Genomic DNA, 23,154 nt, shown 5'->3' on the forward strand with positions numbered 1-23,154 from the left:
CTGGCTGTGCCACATCTGCCAGCGGAGCACAGTGTGTCCCCGTGCTCTGTTCTCCTCCCAGCGGACAGCTGGACGATGGAGAAGGCCCATCACACCAGCTCCCAAAGCAGATACCGAGGTGGTGTCTGGATCCCATGGAAGGCAGCTGCTGCCACTAGCAGAGGCGGGACAGCGGTGCGGCAATGCCCGGTCTGCCTGTGAGGGTTCCCCAGGTCCACCCCCACCACAGCACTCGAGCTCTGGCGGCTGCCCCCACCACTGCCTGGTGGAACAGCACCAGCGGGGGGTCCTCCCAGCTGCCACCCACCCTGTGTGGGGAATCCCCTGGTGTCCCCAGCCCCAGCATCCTCCTCAAACTGGAGGGACACAACGCTGCTACCACCACCCTGGCTCCTGCAGCTGCCATTTGAGAGATGCTGTGCAGGAAAAGGGAACATGCAGCAAAACCCTGTGCACCGATGCTCCCGGCCTCAGCCCCACCGAGCGCGTATATGGATGCAGCCGCGTGCTCCATCGTGGGGACGGGTGGAGGCAGCAACCCGCTGCCCCCAGCACCGTCCTCGCTCCTGCCGCACTGTGCCCGTCACAGGGGAATTCAGCTGCCAGCATTTCTGACACCCACCGAGTTCCACACTGAGGAGGAGGAGGAAGAAGGGAGGGCACATGGGGAGCAGCGTGCAGCCTTTGGCAGGTGGGGCGAGACCCGTTCACAGCAGCACCAGCGCCCAGCCGTCCTCCGCGGTGGCTGCGGCACCATCCCCTGGCAGAGCCCAGCGGACACAGAGCCGTGCTCGCCCTGGGCACGGCTCCGTCCCCAGTGTCCCGTCCAGCCCAGCGTGGCTGGGAAGGGGCAGAGGTGCCCGCAGCACACATGGGGACGTGGGCAGTGGTTACACTGGCTGGCTTTGCTGAAAAGGCAGTTAAACACGAGGTTTGTTTTTATTATCACTGTGTTAGCTTTCTAAGTGGATTCATGCTTCCACACTCTTGGGTTTTTTTTGAACAGCAGAACAGAAGAGGATAAAAAGTCAGTTGGTGGCCCAAAGAAAATTATATCTCCCCGTACATATTTGTAGCTTATGGTTCTGCTTTAAATGTTCTGATGCACTGGACACAGAACAAAATTAATCAGCCAAGATTTTACTTTTGAGGAAAAACAGTGTAGCTCTTTGCTAATTATCATAATTAATTAGTGTCATCTAAACATTAATTATTTATCCTGCAGTAAACTCAGCAATTTACAGTACAACTCCCTTGACACTGTGCTTATCACATGGATGCCCTTATTAAGCAAGTATGGGAGAATCTCACTGCATGAGCCTCTACTATTTCAAACCCTGCTTTCTTTCAGAGGGAGGCTGAGTGGGTCACTTTTTGGGCTGCGTGATGGGAATTCTGACAGTGGGTGGGTCTGTTCCCGCAGCCTCACTTGAGACAAACACAAAGGAAGCAGCTCCACGGCACGGCTGAGCCTGCCCTCGTGCCTGCGCCGGTCCTCTGGGCTCAGCTGTTCCCCTCCCGTCTGACGCGATAACTCCTCCAGGAAAAAGAAATATAGACATATACAGAGATACAGAGGTATGGAGATAGATATAGAGATGCAGAGGTATATGGCTAGAGCTTGGCAAATAATTCTTCAGGACTGGTGGATCTGAATGCCATCCCTCTCCTCCAACAGCCAGCTGCTGGCGAACCAGACGTTTCTCTGAACCGGTGGTTGGAGCAGCCGCCCAGCACGGCAGACACGGGTCTCGCCCCTCTGCTGTGCGCAGTCTGGTCTGGGGATGTGGCTCTGACCGCACCACGCACCTGCAGTGACCGTGAAATTTTTGAGGCTTTTTCTTCTATAGGAGAAGACCGATTGACTGAAACTGAATCTTGTTCCCAAGTGGGGATCGTTTCCGAAGAACAGTGTGACACAAAGCCCGACTGGGGAAAATTCTGAATGTGTTGAGAGAGCCCATCCTGAGACATTGGAATGCAAATTATTTTAGCTTTCCAGTTCAAAATAATTTTAGTGTTTGAATATAAGGTAATCAAATTATGTAGAATTACAGAATCACAGAGGTTGGAAAAGACCCTTGAGATCAAGTCCAAACACAAACCCAACGCTGCCAACTCCACCTCCAAACCACATCGCTAAGCACCACGTCTACAAACCTTCTAAATACCCTCGGTGGTGGTGACTCCGCCGCTGCCCTGGACAGCCTGTCCCAGTGCCTGACAACCCCTTCTGGAAAGAAACTTTTTCAAATATCCAATGTAAACATCTTCTGGCACAACTTGAGGCCATTTCCTCTCATCAATGTATGTATCTATCTATCTATACACATGTACAAGTTTTAAACATAAATAAGCCTCCATTCCCAACACCTGACCAGGCTGAGCCCTCCTTGCCCACCACGTTGCCCCACTTCGGGGCCCCTTCAGCCCCGGGGTCCCCGCTGCAGTGTCCCAGGGTTCGGCGCTGCTGCCCGTGCCGGCGGGGCAGTCCCGTCATTGCTAATGCAAACGTACCTAACCCAGAGACGGGACTGCCACCCCGCATAACCAGGGCAACAGAACACACGGTTTAAAAGTAACAGTGTTTTAGGTGTAAACAAACTCTTCAAGTTATTTTCTATGACTCATGCAAGGCATGATGATTCTTCATTGTAGCTTTGGTCTGAAACACTTTTCAAAATAAAAAATAATAATTTGGGGGGTTACTTGGCAGGCTTTTTAAGTTAAATTAGTTTTGGTTAATCAGAAGCAGAAAATATATCCAACTTTGCACTTTGTGATGAACAACAAATGGTTCAGTAAAAGACAAGCACTTTTTCTTTACAGAATCTCTAGGAGGGGTTCTTTACGATTTTTCATGGTTTTACTTCCCCAGCTCTTGTCTTGACTGTATTGCCTTTAGGAAGAAAGGACACACACTCAGGTTCCATGATGCCTAAGCCTTTTCTTCGTCACGTATGTACACATACATACACACATAAACACCTACACATAGCTACGAGTTCTTCACAAAGCGTGCTCTGCAAAGCCGTGACCTTCCCACATCCCAGCCAAAGCTAAAGCCAACAAGACTAAACCACGCACAGTTCACCAAAATTACTGGTTTGCACCACTGCTGACAGCTGAAATCTCTGAAAGAGACTTCTTTTTCAGAAAAAGAAGAATGAAAACTCATAACGTGCGAAGCTGACTCTGCTATGGCTGCAGGGCTGGCGCAGGGCAGCGCCGGGGGAGGGTGCGAAGCAGGGTCCCAGGCAGCAGGGCCGCCACCTGCCCGGGGACACCTCAGTGCCATCGCTGACTCCCGCTCCCCATCCCGCCGTGGCAGCTCCGCCACAGCTGCAGAGGGACCAACAACCGGGGTCTGCTCCGCCACCACTGCTGGAAAGAGCGGGGATGACCCCGGCACCACGCTCAGCATCGCCCGCTGCCCACCAAGCCGCCCCCACCGCCCCGGGGCTGCCCGCAGCACCCACGGCCCCCACGCCGCCGGGACACGGGCACCGGTCATTACCGCGATGGTCTCAATTGTTCTCAGCGGTGCTCCAGCAAATAAAGCCATTAATTACGGTCTCTCCCCCGGCCGCCGTTGGCTGGAGCGGCAATCAATGCGCAACCCCTCATTGCCTGCTCTCGGGGAGCGGAGACAGATGCCATAAAAATGATGGGCAGCCCGCGCCGAGCCCGCCAGCAGTGGAGCAGCCGGTGCCCACCGGCAGCCACCACGCTGCTGCCACACATGACGCCGTATTTATTTGGCCTGCTGCAGCCGTGGGGGAAGGCATCCCATTAGGTGATTATTTTTATCTTATAACGTCAATTTACTTATACTGATTGGCTTCCTGGTGCCAGATATCAATTAAATTGCAAATGCCCACTGAAGCTTATTTTCTGTTTCTTTCTCTCGCCCCCCATCTCCCTTCCGTCTTTCTCTCTCCCCTTCTTTTTCTTAAAGAGAGAGAGAGAGAGAACCCTATGTTCGAACATAATTTAATTTATTTCTCTTTCCATATCTCAAAGGAAAATCTATATCTCCCCCTGGAAGGCCATTTGCCCTCTGTTATTGGGAGCTGAGGTATCACAGCACTGGGCAATTTGTTTCAACTGACTATCGGCAGCCCATCAGGACTCTCCCAGACCTCTGCCATCTCGATGCAATTGTATCTGGTATTGCCATTTATGATTTGTTTTCAACAGCTGCCAGAAGCCACCGGACGGTCGGGTTTTGGTTCTCACATGGTGGCCCCACTCCCTCCCGCAGTGGCCGTGGTGCTGCTCGGCTGCTGACGGAGAAGTTCGCTCACCCCCCGCAGGACCCTCGTCAGCGCTACCCCAAACAGCGGTGTCAGGAGCTGCAGGATGGCTGGAGCTGCTGGAGGTGACACACAGCGCATGACGGGCTGTGACACGTGGGGAGTAGGAGCCCACGCAAGGCTGTGCTGGGCTGTCCGCCCTCGCAATGAGACCGGGCTGCATCTCTGCACGCCCACCGCCCCTTCCCACCATGGCCACCGAGTCTCCTCCATCTGCAGAAACGTCCAGCCCAGGCATGGCACCTGCTGGCTCTGGTGCACCAAAGCAATGGCTGAGACCTTCTCCTCACTGCTGTGACCTTCCAGAGCCAGTGATAACTGCCAGCACAAGATTCAAAAACATCCCACAGGAAAACGGTCACGCCATCTGACCCCCCTCACAATGTCCCACCAGACCTCCACCTGTGCCTGGGGTGAGAGGCACAGGGGATGGGACCGAGTCACACTGACAGGTCTGAAGGGTTGGAAGATGAGCATTGGTGGCAAAACTAATGTCTCCAGCTGGCAGAGGTCAACAGAAATGGTGGAATCTGAAGGGTGACCAGGGAGGCAGAGCAGAGCAGAAGTGCGGTCAGAACAAACAGGCAAACACTAATCAGTGACAAGAGATGAAGTCCCTCAGCTGCAGAGTACCCTTGGCCCACAGGCCGAACAAACCCACCTGCCCTGCCCCGCCTCGGACGGCGGCTCCTCCGGGCGCAGGACAGGCTCCCTGGAGCACCGGGGTGAGCCGGCACAGTGCGTGCTCGGGAAGGTGGCCCTGAACTGGGTATCCACAAACCTGACTGCAAGACTTGGCTCTTCCATAGTGCCACTGGCAACACTTTGCCAGCCCCTGGCGCCTCGGTTTCCCCGCTGGTGACGACACTGTAACTGAACATGTAACGTAGTAATGATCTCCTGTTTACAAAGTCCTTCCCATTATAAACTGTCTGCAGTCCATTCAAAAATCATCTAGCACCTTAGAAAAAGGCAGGTGTGTTCATTCTGGGCTGGCCAGCTATCAGGACAGCGTGTGCAATTATCTCCATGACGAGGTTTTGGACAGAAGCTCTACAGGTTTAGCTAAGGCTGATTTAAAAACCTGGGCCCGTGTATTTGAATGACGTATTCATAAAGCAAAAGAGTGAGCTACGAGGGACACACCAGTGTGCATACACATATCTAGAACTATCTATACACACATATATACACTATATGTGTACACATGCATAGTGGTCATCTACATTCCACCCGTCCATTCATATAGCTATTCCCTATGTAGCGATACTCATAAAAAAAATACCAAGGGTAATAGGAAAGACCTCTGTACCCTTTGCAATGGTGATTATTGACTGGTTCATTCAGTGCCTGATGGAGATAGCGTGATTGCCTGGGATGTACCTCACAGGTTTCTAAACAGAAGGCTCCAGAATCAATTTTGTGGTAACTGGTTAGATGTGACCAGCTTACAAACTCAGCATGGGCATCAGGAAGCAAAACCAAGCAGCACCATTACTTTTTTTTAAATACCAGAGGTGAGGAAAGCTTCCCGGCTGGGACAGCCACAGGACAGAACAGACACTAATGATTTTGGCTGTTTTTGTCTCCAAGGTGACAAACGGGTGCGCAGCAGCATGATGCCATGGATGGTGGTGCAAGGTGACGCTGGAGCTCACAGCTTGCACGGGAGGAGTTGTGTCCCATCTGAGGTGAGGGCAGTGCTGGGAGCTCCAGCAGAGTGGGATGGGTTTGGTTGGCAGTGCCGCTTCCACCGGGGTCCAAGGGACCGCTCTGCATGGCAGTGATGTGCAGGGGCTGCTCCCCCGCCCCCGGGTCTGCCCAGCTCCCCCGCCCACTGCTGCCTCCACACCAACGCCTCCCCAGCACCGCAGCACCCGCCCGCTGGGAGATGCCGCGCAGCTGCAGGGAAGCCTGGGAGCAGTGACACCAGCACCGACCGCGGGGTCCTGCCCCAGCAATGGCCAGGGAAAACACACATGGTACCCCACTGCCAGACGTTACACTCAGAGCAGTGGAGTGGCACCACCTTCATACTGAGGAGCCAAGTCACTGACTCAATGGCTCCATTTTCATCCACAGCATCCTAGCAGGGAGTGTACTCAGGACCTTACGCTGGCTGCAAGGAGGCTCTGGAAGGGTGACCTGGCAAACAGGACAGGACCAAGGGGTCCCAGACATTCATACTGATTTCACACACTGAACGCTAACTTCTCAGGGAACCACAAATAGATTTCTCAGTATCTCCATGCTTTGAACTCCTTCTTTAAAGTAAACTGGCCCACTAAGGTGCTGTGGTCAAACTATCAGGCATCACACACCTCTGCAACAAGGACCATGTGGGTGTAAGAGATGGAGAACGGGTAAAATGAAGAGTTATGCAAATTCAAAACTCAAAATCGCACACCTGAACAGTTAAAAGAATACCTTCCTTGGATTTGGGCACGTCTACCATTGTGTTCCCCACCCCGGACCACTTGCATTAAGCCTTGGCCACTCTCCTCGTTGCCAGTCAAGGCCAGATGGATGGGGACTGTTCTTTGTCCCTGCAGCTGGGACTGGGCAGGAGAAGACAAAGTCTGTTGTACTGCAAAACCTCACTCATGCAGAGACGCCACCTCCCGCGTCCTCCTGCCGGGGCGGAAACCTGGGCAAGGGTGGGAAGGGAGCAGCCGAGGGCCGGTTCTCAGGGAAGCAACTGGAAAACCAAGGAATCAGAGAAGGAAAAACCTGCTACATGACTATTTCTTATTAGTCGACTTACAGAAAAAAAGTCAGGCACTGTCAAGCATGAAATCTTATTGGGACAATAGAGATGGAATTGCCACTTCTGACAGTAATGTTTACAAGGGCATCATGTGTCGATGCCACACAGCATGAAACCAGCAGCCTCGTCTAGCTCTGTGAATTGTAACAAGAGACAAAATGTCCCATTTGGGACAGGTAGGAATTGTACCACCAAAAATAACCGCTCAGGTGTAAAATCCATTACAGGCAGATGGGAGGAGAAGCAGAGGAGCCCCGTTGACACAGCGGGAGGCTCCTGAGCTCTCTCCAGCCTCAGGAACACATTTTCTGAGCGGGAGAAACGAGTCGCTGGTCAGTCAGTGCTGCCTTCACCCCCAGCCGAGGACAAGCCGAGCGGGGACAGGAACGTGTCCCCCAGGGTCAGACCCCCCGGCAGTGGGCGGCACCAAAGGGTTTCCCGCTAACACACAAGACACTGCGCCTGCCGCTGGGATGCAGGCATGCACCTCGAAACGTCACATCAGGCCAAGAAATCAGGACCACACCTGCAGGATCTGAATTTGTTACAAGCTCCACACCAAAGACTCCGTCTGACTCAGAGCAGCTGTGCTCCGGGCAGCCAGGAGGTTGAGCCCCCTGTGCCCTGTGACTACTGCTCACTGCAAGACCTTCCAAATGAAGGAATCTGACATGCAAACAGCCCAGAGACAGCAGCTACAGAAAATTATTTTCCAAGGGAAGTGAAAACAGAAGGAATACTTTGACCACAAAATCCAAAAGTAATTGCTCAGAATTAAAAGGGGCTGGGGTTGAAGCATATTTAGTCGATATAGGATGTTCTGGTATCTTCACCTGAAATGGTCAGCCACCACAAAGCCTTCGGTGTGCACACCTGTGCACCAAGCACAGCTCCTCCCTGGGGCTGCACCTTCTCTCTCTCATGATGCAGCGGAACAGGCAAAGATGCATCCCGGCCATCAGAAGTGGTGGTGGAGGCAAAACCAGCTCAGACAGGCTCCCGCAGGGCAACACAACAGCCCACCAGGAGAACCCAGCACCCCACCAGTCACTGCTGCAACCAGGCCAGTCTAAGCTCTGCCGTATGAGATGGCCACCACTCAACCAAGGTTGGTCTTCCAGTTGTCTCCCCACTGCAAGTTTGCTTTTTAGATTGCGTTCTTCACTTTTTGACTAAAAGTTGACGTGATTTTTGTAAAGCACCTGAAAGAAGCACCTTCCCTTAGTGATGGCATCTTTTCCCACAAGAACAACATCCCTACAGCACTTGGCCCGCTCTGCCCATAACCACCGCTGACGTTCAGTCCGACAAGAGACATCTTTTCTCTGGCTCTGTGCCTGTTTGCAGGATATTGACGTACCGCAGTGACCAAGCTGCAGAAAGTTTCTGAACAAAGTGCTGGCACCAGCCACAGCTCCTTACCCAGCCTGTGACCAGAGAGGTTCAGCGTACAGCTGATGTGGCCTCCAGCCCTACCACTGCTCGGACACCCCGGTACGCAGCTGCAGGGGAGCTGTTTCATGAAGACGAAGCGTCTGTGTGATCAGAAAGCCGCCGTGTCTCACTGGTGTCAGCACCTGACAGATTTCCAACACCCCAGCGCCTGGGGTAGACGTCTCTTTTGCCATGCTGCAAACCAGCCCATCTGTGCCCAGCTGAGAGGAGATTTTAACTGGATTTCCTCCCACACGGGGCCTGGGGAGTCACCTCGGCTAAACTTTCTTGGATTCTGACCTGCACCTGTAACGTGCAACTGCAGCAGCAAAGAAAAATCAGTCTCGTGCTAGAGACATAACCTTGAAGTAATTACCCTAAGTATGCCTTAACTACAACTCTCTCTCAGCGGATTCTCAGAGGAGGTAAAACGTGGGAAAATTGTACACTCAGGTTCCCTAGGCATCTGCCAGAAGAAAAGGTGTTGGCTGCTTTCAGAAGACTAAGCATTGGAATCACTCTTCCTGTCGCTGAATTCATAGGCATCAATACGCGGATCGTCTCTGTGCCGGAACCGAGAACACACACAAACTAGGAGGCGGCCGCGCAGGAACCTCCGTGTGACACCAGTCCCCACAGCTGAGGTTCGTGAAGGGAACAGAGGAGGCAAAGGCTGTGGCTCTAAAACTGGCTCCAAGGAAAAGCTTTGCAAAGTCACCCCACAGCTCGTGTCAGTGTCAGCTCGAGCGCTGCGCTCGCTGCTGCCGGACACAAGAGCCGGAGTGCGGGAAAACAGGGCACAGACCGCCCGGACAGTTGTCCAGAGGCAGAAACAACCCTGGCTGAATACAACACAGCGAAACAACCTGAAGATTGTCTTCTTGTGGAAGTTCAGCAAAACATCAGTGGAATAATTCATCCACCAGACATGGACGTGATATTGGGCCAGGCAGGGACACGCATCTCTGGATTTTCCCAGCAAGGTCTTTTTCCATCTGCAAAGTCTGCTCAAGCAAAAAAAAAAAAGAACAAAAGGAGGGATGTGGGTCTCTGTGCAGCAGATCTGGGTGTGCTGCTCCCTGCTGCTGAGGGCTGCCGGCGTCTGAGCGCCCCGGGAGCAGCTCCCGCGGCACGGGGCACGTTCAGACTGAGCGCCGCTGGTGCCGGCACCAGCTCCCGCCCCACACGCCAGCTGCGCCGGAGCCGCCGCGCACGCTGCAGAATGCACCTGCCCCTATTTCCACCTGCAGCTCCACGGCAGAACAAGCCCCGCTCCAGGGTGTTCTGCTCCAGCACGGCACACAGCGAGTGAACGGCCGTCCTCATCCAGTGCTACAGCCCCTCCAAGCTCTGCCGTGTCCTGAGCACCACGCCATGGCAAATTCATGAATGTGTTCTTCTTGGGCACATCCAGACAACACAGACGGCCTGCAGGTATGAGTCCAGGACTCAAGTGCAAACTCAGAATACCAGCTAGTCATGCAATTAGCTAAAAAACACATGAAGTACAAAGTGCAGTTACCAAGTCTGGTGCAAATAACTCCACAGCCTGTGTTGCATTGCCTTCCAGGATTTGTTGAATAATGGGATAGATTCATAAACAATGGGACTGTTATGCAAATGCTAGGAGAGACCAAAATGGGTAGGATTCAGCCAATAATGTGGAACTGCCTCTAGCAATAAATAAGCCTTGGCACAAAGGCCGTGGCAGACAAAACAGAACTGGAGAAAGCACCCAGTCTCAGGACACCCCCACTTTCTGCATCTCACCAGTTTTGTGCTGTCTGCTTACTGAGAACTTCCCAACTGGCAACAACAGCAATTACAGCTTAACATATTAACTCTGGCTTCCCAAAGCACCAACTGAAAAAGTAGCTTTCCACTATCTTTCAGGATTTCAGGAGTTTGTCATTTCAGCCAAGAAAATAATTCTGACTTTAAAATCCCAGTAAGATCAAATCAAATATAGCACCAGCTGCAACAGCAGCAGATTTCAGTCCTGCGTGATAATTCTGGTACTAGCACTGTATTTTGTGCCACCACGGAGAAGTCAGCAAACCCGCCGCCCCCGCGGGAGAACCCAGTTTGCTGTTCCCCAGGAAGAGGAGCAGACTCGAGAAGTGGGACGGAGACCCTGGCCAACCCATCTGACACGGAAATACGTGATACTCGGAGGGTTCCTGCTACCACGGAGGTGACAAACAGGTTATTTAATGTCATGGCGTCAGACCTTCCATGTGGGAACGTGCCCCGCGTCTCTCCAAACACCACCTGCAACCGGCCAAATTCAAACGCACTGCGCCGAATGCAGCTCCCAGAGCTCCCTGCACCCTGGAAAATGTAACATTTATTTTAAGGGTGCAGACGTATTCTGACACCACTGAGCAAGGCAGATCCGCACTCGGGGAAAAAAGGGGAAATCCAGCATAATGCACCACAACCCCCCTCTCACAGAAACACCTCTCTCAAGCACGTCATTTGAACAGAAAATCACCAAAATAACTGGTACACCAACGAAAACCCAAACAACAATGCTTTCTCTTGTTTTTTTTCTTCAGCCGTCTGAAAGATCACTATCATCTCTCACAACATAGAAAGCTAATTGAGAAAGTCTGTGAATAGTATAATAAATCTATCCTAAGGCAAAACTTTAATCACCTCTATCTGTATATATATGTAGCTGCTGGAGACATTGCAGGTATGTACTTACATGGTGTATATAGATACATATGTACAAACGCACATTGTAACTGCAGCTCAGTATTTCGTCCTCTCTGGATGCTACCAATTTCTTGAGAAAATCAAAAGGATTCATCTTGCTCATCACCTTCCTGTTTTATTTTGTATTAACATTTATAACAAACATTCATCAACATTGACAAGTATTGTTTTTCCACTAAACGGCTTTTTCTTTGGAAAATATATTCCCACAAAAGCATCTTGGCCAGCCCCAGTGCTGGCACCCACAGAACGATTTGACAAGACATCTACCCATAAACTGGATTTTAGCTAAAGCTGTATGAAGAGGTTATTCCTTGAAAAGCACCTAGCACTCGACAGCTCCTGATGAGAGCAGCTGGAGCTACAGCAGGGCTGCGAGGACTGCTGGAAGTCCGGGCTTTTCATCAGCGCAGCTCGAGGAGCAGCCCCGCGGAGCGCGCGGGATTTCACCCCAGAGCGGGAGGAGAGCTCTCTGGAAACGGGGGCCTCGGGGACCGCGTTAGGGAAAAGTGACAAACGCGTTTGACGTGCGCACCAGACAGCGGTCACCACTCGCTTGGAAAGGGCAGCTGCGCCGGCGGGAGTTTCCTGCACGGAGCTGTGAACGCGTGAAACCGCCCACGGGCACACAACGCCAGCGCTGGGGCAGAGCCAGCCGCTCCGCACCCGCTGCCGGGGCGCAGGGACATGCAGCCGCTGCCGCTGACACTGCCGGTCGTGCCCGTGGCACAGGCACCCGGAGGGCTCGTCCGCCGGCAGCGGCCCCGGCAGCACCAGGGTGCCGGCAGCCCCATGGGCAGCACGCCACAGCCCGGGGTGTCGCGGGGATGCTGGGGAGCGCACGGAGGCTGCAGGGGCAAGGAATGCTCCTGCTGGCCCACAGAGCTGAAGGGCTTTCTCCCAGATGCAGAACCCAGCCCAAAAATCCACCACCCGGTTGGGCAGAGGTTGGTCCTTCTCAGAAACACAGTCCGTCCCCGGCCGTGCTCACAGGAACGCACACCGGCACGTGTCAGAACGTCACAGTCTGGCTGCTCAAATGGCTTTTTGTTTCATTTTCATTAATTCAGATGTGCAAAACTTTCTCAGAAGCCCAGAGCAACCCTACGTCATTTTAACACTGCCACAGCTGGGAGCTGAACTGACCGACATTTACTATGTTTTCCCCAGAATTTCATGAGGACTGTTCTCAAAGGGAAACCCTGTTCCAGCTGAGCTCCACTTGTTAACGTCCAGGATGACCAGCTCAGCACCAATAACCCCACAGATGGAAGAACCCGCGGGGGTTTTAGTCAGACCCCTTGGAGGAGTCAAACTCCTGCAGGCACCCACCACCACCCATAGGTGACACCATCACTGCTGGTGTCAAAACACCAACATCCACTGCTGACAATGTCATTGCTTGTGTCAAACCAGGACCATCCGCGGATGACACTGTCACCGACGGTGTCAAACTGCCAGCATGGCCAGAGCTGCTGCCACTTCAGCATATTCACAGTTCCCTGTGTAAGGTTCACAAAAGGTAAAGGCTAAGAGTGAAACAAAACGATATCCCTGGTGTCGTGCAAAACAACGTCCAAGGACTCAGAAAAAGAAAAGAGCTTTCAATTGAATAAAATTCGAAAAAGAAAAAGAGAAAGAGAAAGGAAAAGGAAAAGGAAAAGGAAAAGGAAAAGGAAAAGGAAAAGGAAAAGGAAAAGGAAAAGGAAAAGGAAAAGGAAAAGGAAAAGGAAAAGGAAAAGGAAAAGGAAAAGGAAAAAAGGAAAAGAGAAAGAAAAAGAGAAAGAGAAAGAGAAAGAAAAAGAGAAAGAAAAAGAAAAAGAGAAAGAGAAAGAAAAAGAAAAAGAGAAAGAAAAAGGAAAAGAAAAAGAAAAAGAAAAAGAGAAAGGAAAAGAAAAAGAAAAAGAGAAAGGAAAAGAAAAAGAAAAAGAAAAAGAAAAAGAAAAAGAAAAAGAAAAAGAAAAAGAAAAAGAAAAAGAAAAAGAAAAAGAAAAAGAGAAAGAAAAAGGAAAAGAAAAAGAAAAAGAAAAAGAGAAAGGAAAAGAAAAAGAAAAAGAGAAAGAGAAAGAGAAAGAGAGAAAAAGAAAAAGAAAAAGAAAAAGAAAAAGAAAAAGAAAAAGAAAAAGAAAAAGAAAAAGAAAAAGAAAAAGAAAAAGAAAAAGAAAAAGAAAAAGAAAAAGAAAAAGAAAAAGAAAAAGAAAAAGAAAAAGAAAAAGAAAAAGAAAAAGAAAAAGAAAAAGGAAAAGCACCACCAAGCCATAGGTCGCACAGATGAAGCCATAACTGCAACGTAACTACCAAAGTCTGTCTCAAACTCTGTGTAAAAGGATGATTGAAGTGTCTGTGTGCTGAGGGAACATGTTCTCTTTGGAGGAGCTGGTGAACCAACGGGACAAGCAGCTCACCCCACTCCACAACACCGGGCAAGAGTCCCTGAATGCAGAGGACAACCTGCATCAGCACGAGAAATTCAAATCAGCAGTTGCTGACCCTGCAAAACCTCCTTTCCTTCAAAGACTTCATCTCATTATAGTCACTGGAGTTATCCCAGGAGTAAAGACAACTCCAGCGAGTAAGCACTGCTGAGGGGGCCTGGGAATTATCAAACTCCAGCACCTCCCTGGGACTCTGGGGGGATTTCTTTCTCTTTAACCTCTGCGTGGACTTGGGTGACTCCCCCGCTCCACCTCACCCCGTGCACGGCAGAGGGTTTGGTTTCTGATCTTTTACGCACTGCTGCACCCCCTTCCTGGCTGCTGCTGACCCGGCAGCGGGTTCTGCACCCGTGAACCCCAGCCTGGGCACATCGCAGTGCCGCTGGAGCACAGCCAGCCCCCGCCAGGCCCCTTCCCTGCTCGTCACTGCCCAGACTTAGAGTGCGGCACTTTGGCATCACAAAGTACAAGTTTCTATCAGCAAGTGATTTTTTTTTCCTCCCCATAACCTGCTGCTTTTTTCCCATCCCAGTCTGTTTTTGACTGTTTCCCTCACAGTTCAGATCCCCAAAGGCTTCAGTCCTTTGCACATCACTTGTGTGGTGCAGAAGACCCCAATATTGATCTCCACCACATGCTGCCAGGCTGAGGTCCTTGTCTGGGGCAAGAGGAGTTGTGGGGACTTCTGTCAACACAGGACCTTGATGGAGGTTAATTTCTGCACAGAACTCTATACCCGCTGGCCACAAGGTCTGTTTTACTGTTGCCAATGCCCTGGAGCATGGACCAACAACATAAACATGTCTGGGGGCTCCTTGAGCTCCTGCACTCCCACATCAGCGGCTGTTCAATGCTTCATGGTCCCCATCAGCACTGTGAGCCCTCGTTAGCAAGTCCTCTCGCAGAGGGATGCTCATACCCCCACAGGCCAGAAGTGCCCAAAGCTATTGAGGACTCCAAGGGGTAAATCTGGAGTGGGAGGACATCCCAGTCACAAGAGAGGGAAGGGTTCTTACTCTGGAGCAGTGTTTCACCAGAGGTGTCCTGCATGAGTGGGGCCCAGAGAGCAGGTTCTGGCTGCCAGCAAGAGGATCCCACGGGTGACCAGAGGAGTCCCACATTCCAGCCCTCCAAGATGGAATAATAAAGAACGTTCGCAGCCAGGGAAGATACCATGAGACCTACTTTGCGCTTGTGAAGGCTTGAAAAGCCACGGCCATGCCTGTGACACAGTTGCTCAGCGACAGGGCGGGAGCTGCCTGCCGGCAGGACAGATGGAGGGCACGAGCAGGACAGTGGGACCGAGGGCAGAACAGGCAGATGTTTGTCTCGGCCACCAGAAGACAGAGCAGGGGATACACCTGGACATGACTCGTGCCACTTGAATACACCACAGGTGACAGGCAGAGCTCCGATGGGGACAGAGTTGTGGACATCACACTGACCGCTCTCAGTGGAGCCGGGTACCAGCTGTGGCTCCAGTGCTCAACGTTTAAAGAAGCGGAGTTAAATCAAAGGGGTAAAACACTTCACAAGCTTTCCCAGCAATCTCTTAGAGCAAACACCCTGGAAGACACCTTGTCCTTCAGCCACAAGAGGTGACCAGAGGCCCTGGCAGCACCTTTGCGCTGAGCTCCCTCCCGAGGCTGCCAACCATCTGCCGTGCAGCCTCCAGGCATCGAGGCCCACAGCCTCACAAGTGTCTGCCTGGCTGTGAGTGCGCCTTCTTGTTCCTGCCCACTAGGAAAACACAGATCACGGGCCTGGTATGGAGAAAAGACACAAAATGCAGAAATATTGTGTGTATTCTTAGTCCTCACTCATGTTTAGTGATGCTTGCTTTGCTTTTCCTGGTCTCTCCCCTTAGTCGCGTCACTGACTCAGTGAGCCTACGTCCACACCTGTCGGTGAAAACCCTTTTTTGGCCATTCTCCAGGGCAGGCGTCTCCACAGCGCGGCGCCCTCACAACCGCGCCCGGCGCCGCGGCGGCCACGTGCGTCGGAGCTGCTCGGGCGCCCAGCCGTGCCTGACCGCGGGCGTCCCCGCGTGGAAAAACGGTGACTGCAACACCAGGTGGCTTTATAGGCGCTGGAATGCACCCGCTCCCAGATTATTTTCATTCCCATTAGCGTCTTTGCCCCTCTTGGAGACTTATCCTCCCAGACAGAAGGCTGTGACCAAATGCCTTTAAATATGCCAAGTCTAGGTTTAAAGGAAAGGTCTTTTTCCGAGAGTTCAGTTGAGAAAACAAAAAGCACAAGTACCTACATCATCACACCAGATGCTGGCAGCAACATAGGGTTATATTTGGTGAGAATGGAAAGAAAACAACTGGTACGAGTGAAGGTCTCCCGTCATGATGGTTTCAATTCCCCAAATTCTTCCACTGCTGAGAAGACTCTATACCAGTGAATTTGAAATACGGTTTGTGCAGCTGTTCAGTGCAGGTATTTAAATCTGTCAAACCCCTTCTGCAAAGACTCACACCCCGCCTGGTGCTGTGCTGAGTGTGTCCTGCCCAATTCTGCTGCTGCGGTGCTGACGGTGCTTCCTGGCTGGGGCTGGGGCTGGGCCGGCGGTTTGCGATGAGGCACTCGCTGCTGCACGTAGCCTTTTGCTCTGACCAGGTGCATCTACACGAGGGAAGAAAACAGGCCGAGTGGTCTAGCACAGCCCAAGTCCGTGCCAGGAAACACCCCTATCATCGGTGTCATCACGGTTGCACCGAAGCTGAGCAGCGTGGTGATGTCCCCCCACGCCACTCCCCGCGCCAGCAGACACTGGTTGAGAGGACACCCCCTTGCACACACCAAAATCACGCTGGGGCGGTGTTGACCATAGCAGAATGGGCCAGCCGACATTCATGCCTGTGCACCAACAGTCTCTAGTTCAGCAGCACAGATGTAGCGTTAGCGACGCAACAGGCATCCTGGACTTATGGAGCATCTACTGTATGCAAACAGATTTCAGCCTAGCTTGGCTGCTGCTCATGTTTACAAACTGCCCCTATTACCTGTCAGTATCAGAGATTTCTGAGTGTTCCAGTCAGAAGTGAGGGCATGAGCGTATTTCTGCATCAGTCAGGCTGTGGGTTTTGGAGTGGGCTAAGCTGCTAAAAGCATGTGAGCGTCTGCCAATGCAGAATCTGATGGCTGGTAGAGGACTAACAACTAGGCGTGCAGTTCCCCATCAAAATACGCAGTATTTGCTCCAAAGGTCGTCATTCCCATGTAGGGAAATGGTTTTGCATAAAGCAAGGAAGAGGCACGAGAATGGAGATTCACATAATTCCTCCAGCCCCGTTCGTAAACCCCCGGGAGCCGCTGACGTCTCCGTGCGGGTGCGGGACTGACCTGCTCTCCCAGGCCAGCCCTGCCCGTGGCTGCCGGCGCAGCGCATGGGTGACTGCTGCACGTGCCCCAGCCCAAACTCACGTACAGACGGGATGTGCTCACAATGAGCAGCTCGAGCCCTCCTCGGCTGGCAAACAGGCTCAGGACAAGGCATGAGGCTGCTCCTCCACCCAGCTTGTCCCTGCCGCAGCCAACACCATCCCCACGCGGTCCCCTCGCCCCGGGGAGGTGAACACACTCAGACAGGGACAGCAGGCACAGCCACCCCTTACAGAGCACAGGGCTCTCGTGGAAGGATTCCTGGGTTGTGCCTTTGACAGAGGTGCTTCTCTCCTGCAGAGACAGCACCAGGAGATCTCAGATGAGAGCAACATCCGTGCCTCTGGCACGTGTGCCTGCTTTAGCATCCATCCCTCTCAGCTGGGATGAGTCTCACTGTGCTGGGCTTAAGCTCTTCAGCTGCTCCCCCGTGACTGCAGAACTCTGCAGTGCAGGATGGAAACCAGGGCTAGGGGAAAGAGGAGAGAAAGGATAAGGAGGAGTGGGCTCTTGGCTGTTTTGGTCCTTCTCCTCTGTCCTTTCATAGGATCCTCAAATCCTCCTCCAGAGCACACACAGCCCAGTGACCTTCCACACCCCCAAAACATGCCCTGCATGCTGCCTCTGGCCCGGGCTTCTCTGTGCCTGCTGGGGACACAGGTGCTCTCCACCCTCCTCTAACTGCCCACCAAGGACTACCAAATCACCCTTCAGAGAGCTTGACTTTCAGACAGGGGATGCTCAGCACTTCCCAAAAGTGCACACGCTGTCAGATGAGCGCTGCAGGGCCACCACCAGCTAACCGAGCAGCTGCAGCAGAGCGGTGAGACCAGCCCCGCACCGGCGGCGGCTGCACGCGAGGACCGAGCATCGCGCCCTCAGGCTCAGGCCTGCTGTCCACCCTCCGCTCCCCTCAAGCACAGCGTGTTCGATAGAAGGAGGCTCAGCAAGACCATTCTGCACATCCCCGCCACCCACCTGCTCCTCAGCAGATCGTCCTGGGCTGCAGGGCCAGGCGAATGTGCAGCCACGGAACTCGAAGGAGACAATCTGCACGCAAAACAGTGAGACTGCTGCCCAGCGGCTCTGCTGCTGCAGCGACCAGCTGTATCTGCCTTGTTACAGAGCAGCCTGCTCCTCATGTCAGCCTCCAGTAGCATGTCCTTTAACACAAGCAAAAGCAACCGATCCCCCACCAAGGTACATCTGCTCAAAGTCCATATTACAACAGGGAAAAAAATGACACCTTCAGCTATATAAACCAATAAAGACTGTCTGATTTGGTTTGTTCCTATTGCTACCCAGCAAGCTCCCAACTGGGTTAAAGACTGGTGACATCTGCTAAAAAAATGTCAGGAGTGAGGAGAACAAAACCGGGTAATGAATCACACCAAGCGCTCGATGCGGCTGAAAGCTGGAGGGACAAGTCCACTGCAGTTTGCTCCCCAGCCAAGGGGACCTGGGACCACCGACGGGCACCAGAGAGCCTGTGGCTCCAGGAGACACACACGGGCAAGTACAGCGGGGGCACACAGCTCCCACAGCTGCTGAGGAAAGGACGTGACGGAGTGGCTTGCTGAGGGAGGCTCTCTCTGGCTCTCCAAAGTCAGGAAATGGTAAAGTTAACTCTGCCCCCTTGTGCATCTGCGTCATGATACAGGCCGTAATCAGGCGACGTGCTTCTCTTCTGCACATTAGTGGCTTCGCATCATGATCCACCTCCTCATCACCTGCAGCGTGGAGCCCCAGACCTCTCCGCAAGAGCCTCGTGCCCACCGCTGCAGAGGGACCGCGTGCTGCGCAGCATGCGGAGGGGTTATCGGTGCTCTGGGGATCCCTCAAACACACAAAGATGTTGAAACATCTTTTTAGACCTCTCCAAATCTGCAGCTCTGAGCCTATTATAAAAGCAGTTTAAATGGTCTGCTGAGGACAGCATTACTGTCCAGCTTATGAGCTTGAAAAACATGACTCATCCTGCCAAAATGATGGGGGCTGTTTTAGAAATCATGTGCTGTCTTCTAAATGTGAACTGGCAAAAGCTGGGGAATTTCTCACCTCTGCTCCTGATCTTTCCAAGGAAATATTTAATTATTTTCTCTACAAATAGACCAGAGTCTCCTGTAATCACAGGCACTTGATAACCAGTGCTTCACAACAGGGCTGTGACAGAGCCGTGTGGTTTCAACACGTATGGCCTCCCGCCTGGCACGGCTGATAAAATACAACATTTCTACCCTACGTCCTTTAATACATATATTTAGCTATGCAGCTGAGGCCTTGGTTTATAAAAAAGAAATCAGATGTACAATTGCAGAGTTAACTAACAACAGCATATACAGGAGGTACCTGAGCACAGAATTTCGTACTCCCACCATCGGACCAGTCCCCACATGGCTGAAACTGACCTGATAAACCTCTTGCAGTTTTTCTCCAAGTTTGGTAAAACCACACACTGCTCTGCAAGCTGGCCAGTCACTTCCACCAGCACAATCACAGACACTGGAGCTGTTTGTGCAGCTCAGGTACCAGGCTTGAGGTCTTGGCCTCAACTCCTCTCTGCAAACCATTAGTAAATGAAAGGGATGCTCTAGATTAGAGGCACTTTCGTACAACACCAGTGCAGAACTTCTCCTTTTCCCCTGTACACCCTGCTCTCCAAAGCAGTGTGTTCTTTGGGAAAGCGCCCAGGACACAGAATGAAACAGGGCCATAAACACTGCAGCAGACCCGAGGAGCCCTGGCAATGTCCAACCCCAACCATACTGTGTTTTGTTCCACGCCCTGAGCCAACAAAAGCCCCCAGAACTGGGGGGACACGCAGAGATGCAGCATCGCAGACAGGTCTGCTGTTAATTTTCTGTCTCTTTGTGGCTGGGGACACCCCTCTGACATTTCCTGTTTCAGGTGGCCACACTCAACATGATGACTCTTCCCCTTTTCACTGATGGGAGGAAAATGTCCCCCAAGCAATAGGAGGGTCTGGTTAAAAACCTATGACACACCCCCAGTGCTTTCTGAGACACCAGACAAGCCCCAGCTCCTCGAAGAGGTCCTGTCTGTGGCCACCACATCACACCGAAGGTCCCTGGGTAGGCTGTGACCTTGGCAAAGGCCTGCCGAACTGGGACCAAACCCCACCGCAGCTGATGGCCATGGAGGGTACCTGCAGCTCCATCGTACCACATGCACGAGCATCCCCCCAACCCCATCCCACCCTGGTTGCGTGCTGGCACACCATCCCCACCAAAAACAGTTCCCGGTACCTTCATCCCTCTTGCGCTTGTTGCTCTCGGTGCCAGGGGAGGCGATTCCCAGGATCCCACTGATGGAGTAGGACGAGCCGGCGGAGTCGGTGCTGACAGAGGACACCTGGGTCACGGAGCCCGTGGAGGCTGCAAGGCAAGGCCGAGCAGTCAGCGGGCAGGACAGACCGAAGGACAGCCAGCACAACAGCCACCGGCCCCACGGTGCGACCGCGGCACGGGGGCTCTGCTGCCCCACAGCCCCTTGGCCCCATCCAGCCCAGCCCACAGCAGCCAGGGCACGGTCATCCCTTGGCTCCATCACAAGGGGCCGGGGCGAGTGCTGTGGGATGGTGATGCTCTGCCTTTAGCGGTCCGCCACCTGTCCTGATCGAGGCGTGGTGGGAAGCCACATTGCTCAGGATGGCAGACCCCACCAGGGGACACAGCAGTCCATGTCACCAGCAGGGGGGTGGAGCTGGCTGGGGGCACAGGCTGGCAGCAAGGTCCCACAGTACAGGGACCATAGGACCAGAGCAGCACCCACTTGCCAAGCTACTAGCCTCTAGCCCCTGGGACCAGGGGATGGCCAGCTGTGGGACACATGGCTGAAATGCCATGAAGCTCTCAAAAATAGTAATTAAATCCATTTTGCTTGGTCAGAGCCCTCAGGAAAGCATGCTGGCTCTGTCCAGCCAAGGGGTCATTCACCACAACCAGTGCAGGCCTGGAGATGCAGCTGGGGCTGCAGATGTGGTGTCTGTGCAGTGCTGCAGGAGCTCAAGGTTGCAGGGCAGCGGGCACAGAGGGAGCACCGCTGTCACCTGCACAGGCTGCAGGGCACGGAGGGAGCACCGCTGTCACCTGCACTGGCTGCAGGGCAGGGAGGGAGCACCGCTGTCACCTGCTCCAGCTGCAGGGCACGGAGGGAGCACCGCTGTCACCTGCACCAGCTGCAGGGCACGGAGGGAGCACCGCTGTCACCTGCACTGGCTGCAGGGCAGGGAGGGAGCACCGCTGTCACCTGCACTGGCGGCAGGGCAGGGAGGGAGCACCGCTGTCACCTGCACTGGCTGCAGGGCAGGGAGGGAGCACCGCTGTCACCTGCTCCGGCTGCAGGGCAGGGAGGGAGCACCGCTGTCACCTGCTCCGGCTGCAGGGCAGGGAGGGAGCACCACTGTCACCTGCACCAGCTGCAGGGCACGGAGGGAGCACCGCTGTCACCTGCTCCAGCTGCAGGGCAGGGAGGGAGCACCGCTGTCACCTGCTCCGGCTGCAGGGCACGGAGGAATCACCGCTGTCACCTGCACCAGCTGCAGGGCACGGAGGGAGCACCGCTGTCACCTGCACCAGCTGCAGGGCACGGAGGGAGCACCGCTGTCACCTGCACTGGCTGCAGGGCACGGAGGGAGCACCGCTGTCACCTGCACCAACTGCAGGGCAGGGAGGGAGCACCGCTGTCACCTGCACTGGCTGCAGGGCAGGGAGGGAGCACCGCTGTCACCTGCACCAGCTGCAGGGCAGGGAGGGAGCACCGCTGTCACCTGCACCAGCTGCAGGGCAGGGAGGGAGCACCGCTGTCACCTGCACCAGCTGCAGGGCAGGGAGGGAGCACCGCTGTCACCTGCACCGGCTGCAGGGCACGGAGGGAGCACCGCTGTCACCTGCACCGGCTGCAGGGCAGGGAGGGAGCACCGCTGTCACCTGCACCAGCTGCAGGGCACGGAGGGAGCACCGCTGTCACCTGCACCAGCTGCAGGGCACGGAGGGAGCACCGCTGTCACCTGCACCAGCTGCAGGGCACGGAGGGAGCACCGCTGTCACCTGCACCGGCTGCAGGGCACGGAGGGAGCACCGCTGTCACCTGCACTGGCTGCAGGGCAGGGAGGGAGCACCGCTGTCACCTGCACCAGCTGCAGGGCACGGAGGGAGCACCGCTGTCACCTGCTCCAGCTGCAGGGCACGGAGGGAGCACCACTGTCACCTGCACCAGCTGCAGGGCAGGGAGGGAGCACCGCTGTCACCTGCACCAGCTGCAGGGCACGGAGGGAGCACCGCTGTCACCTGCACCAGCTGCAGGGCACGGAGGGAGCACCGCTGTCACCTGCACCAGCTGCAGGGCACGGAGGGAGCACCGCTGTCACCTGCACCAGCTGCAGGGCACGGAGGGAGCACCGCTGTCACCTGCACCAGCTGCAGGGCACGGAGGGAGCACCGCTGTCACCTGCACCAGCTGCAGGGCACGGAGGGAGCACCGCTGTCACCTGCTCCAGCTGCAGGGCAGGGAGGGAGCACCACTGTCACCTGCACCAGCTGCAGGGCAGGGAGGGAGCACCGCTGTCACCTGCTCCAGCTGCAGGGCAGGGAGGGAGCACCGCTGTCACCTGCACCAGCTGCAGGGCACGGAGGGAGCACCGCTGTCACCTGCACCAGCTGCAGGGCAGGGAGGGAGCACCGCTGTCACCTGCTCCAGCTGCAGGGCACGGAGGGAGCACCGCTGTCACCTGCACCAGCTGCAGGGCACGGAGGGAGCACCACTGTCACCTGCACCAGCTGCAGGGCAGGGAGGGAGCACCGCTGTCACCTGCTCCAGCTGCAGGGCACGGAGGGAGCACCGCTGTCACCTGCACCAGCTGCAGGGCACGGAGGGAGCACCGCTGTCACCTGCACCGGCTGCAGGGCAGGGAGAGAGCACCGCTGTCACCTGCACCAGCTGCAGGGCACGGAGGGAGCACCGCTGTCACCTGCACCGGCTGCAGGGCACGGAGGGAGCACCGCTGTCACCTGCACCAGCTGCAGGGCACGGAGGGAGCACCGCTGTCACCTGCACCTGCTGCAGGGCA

The 23,154-nt window shown here is 54.3% G+C and overlaps 1 protein-coding gene across 2 annotated transcripts in view; it reads right to left on the minus strand.

The window, feature by feature from the left end:
- Nucleotides 1-23,154, minus strand: part of PAX5 (paired box 5) — a 144,461-nt gene that overhangs the window by 102,247 nt on the left and 19,060 nt on the right. For both annotated transcript variants that reach the window (XM_065860781.2, XM_071802035.1), the window contains exon 5: nt 20,333-20,461. In XM_065860781.2, coding sequence (XP_065716853.1) covers nt 20,333-20,461 — 129 coding nt within the window. The remainder of the gene's footprint in view (nt 1-20,332; nt 20,462-23,154) is intronic.

Source organism: Patagioenas fasciata, chromosome Z, assembly GCF_037038585.1.
Source record: "Patagioenas fasciata isolate bPatFas1 chromosome Z, bPatFas1.hap1, whole genome shotgun sequence".
Lineage (NCBI taxonomy): Eukaryota > Metazoa > Chordata > Aves > Columbiformes > Columbidae > Patagioenas > Patagioenas fasciata.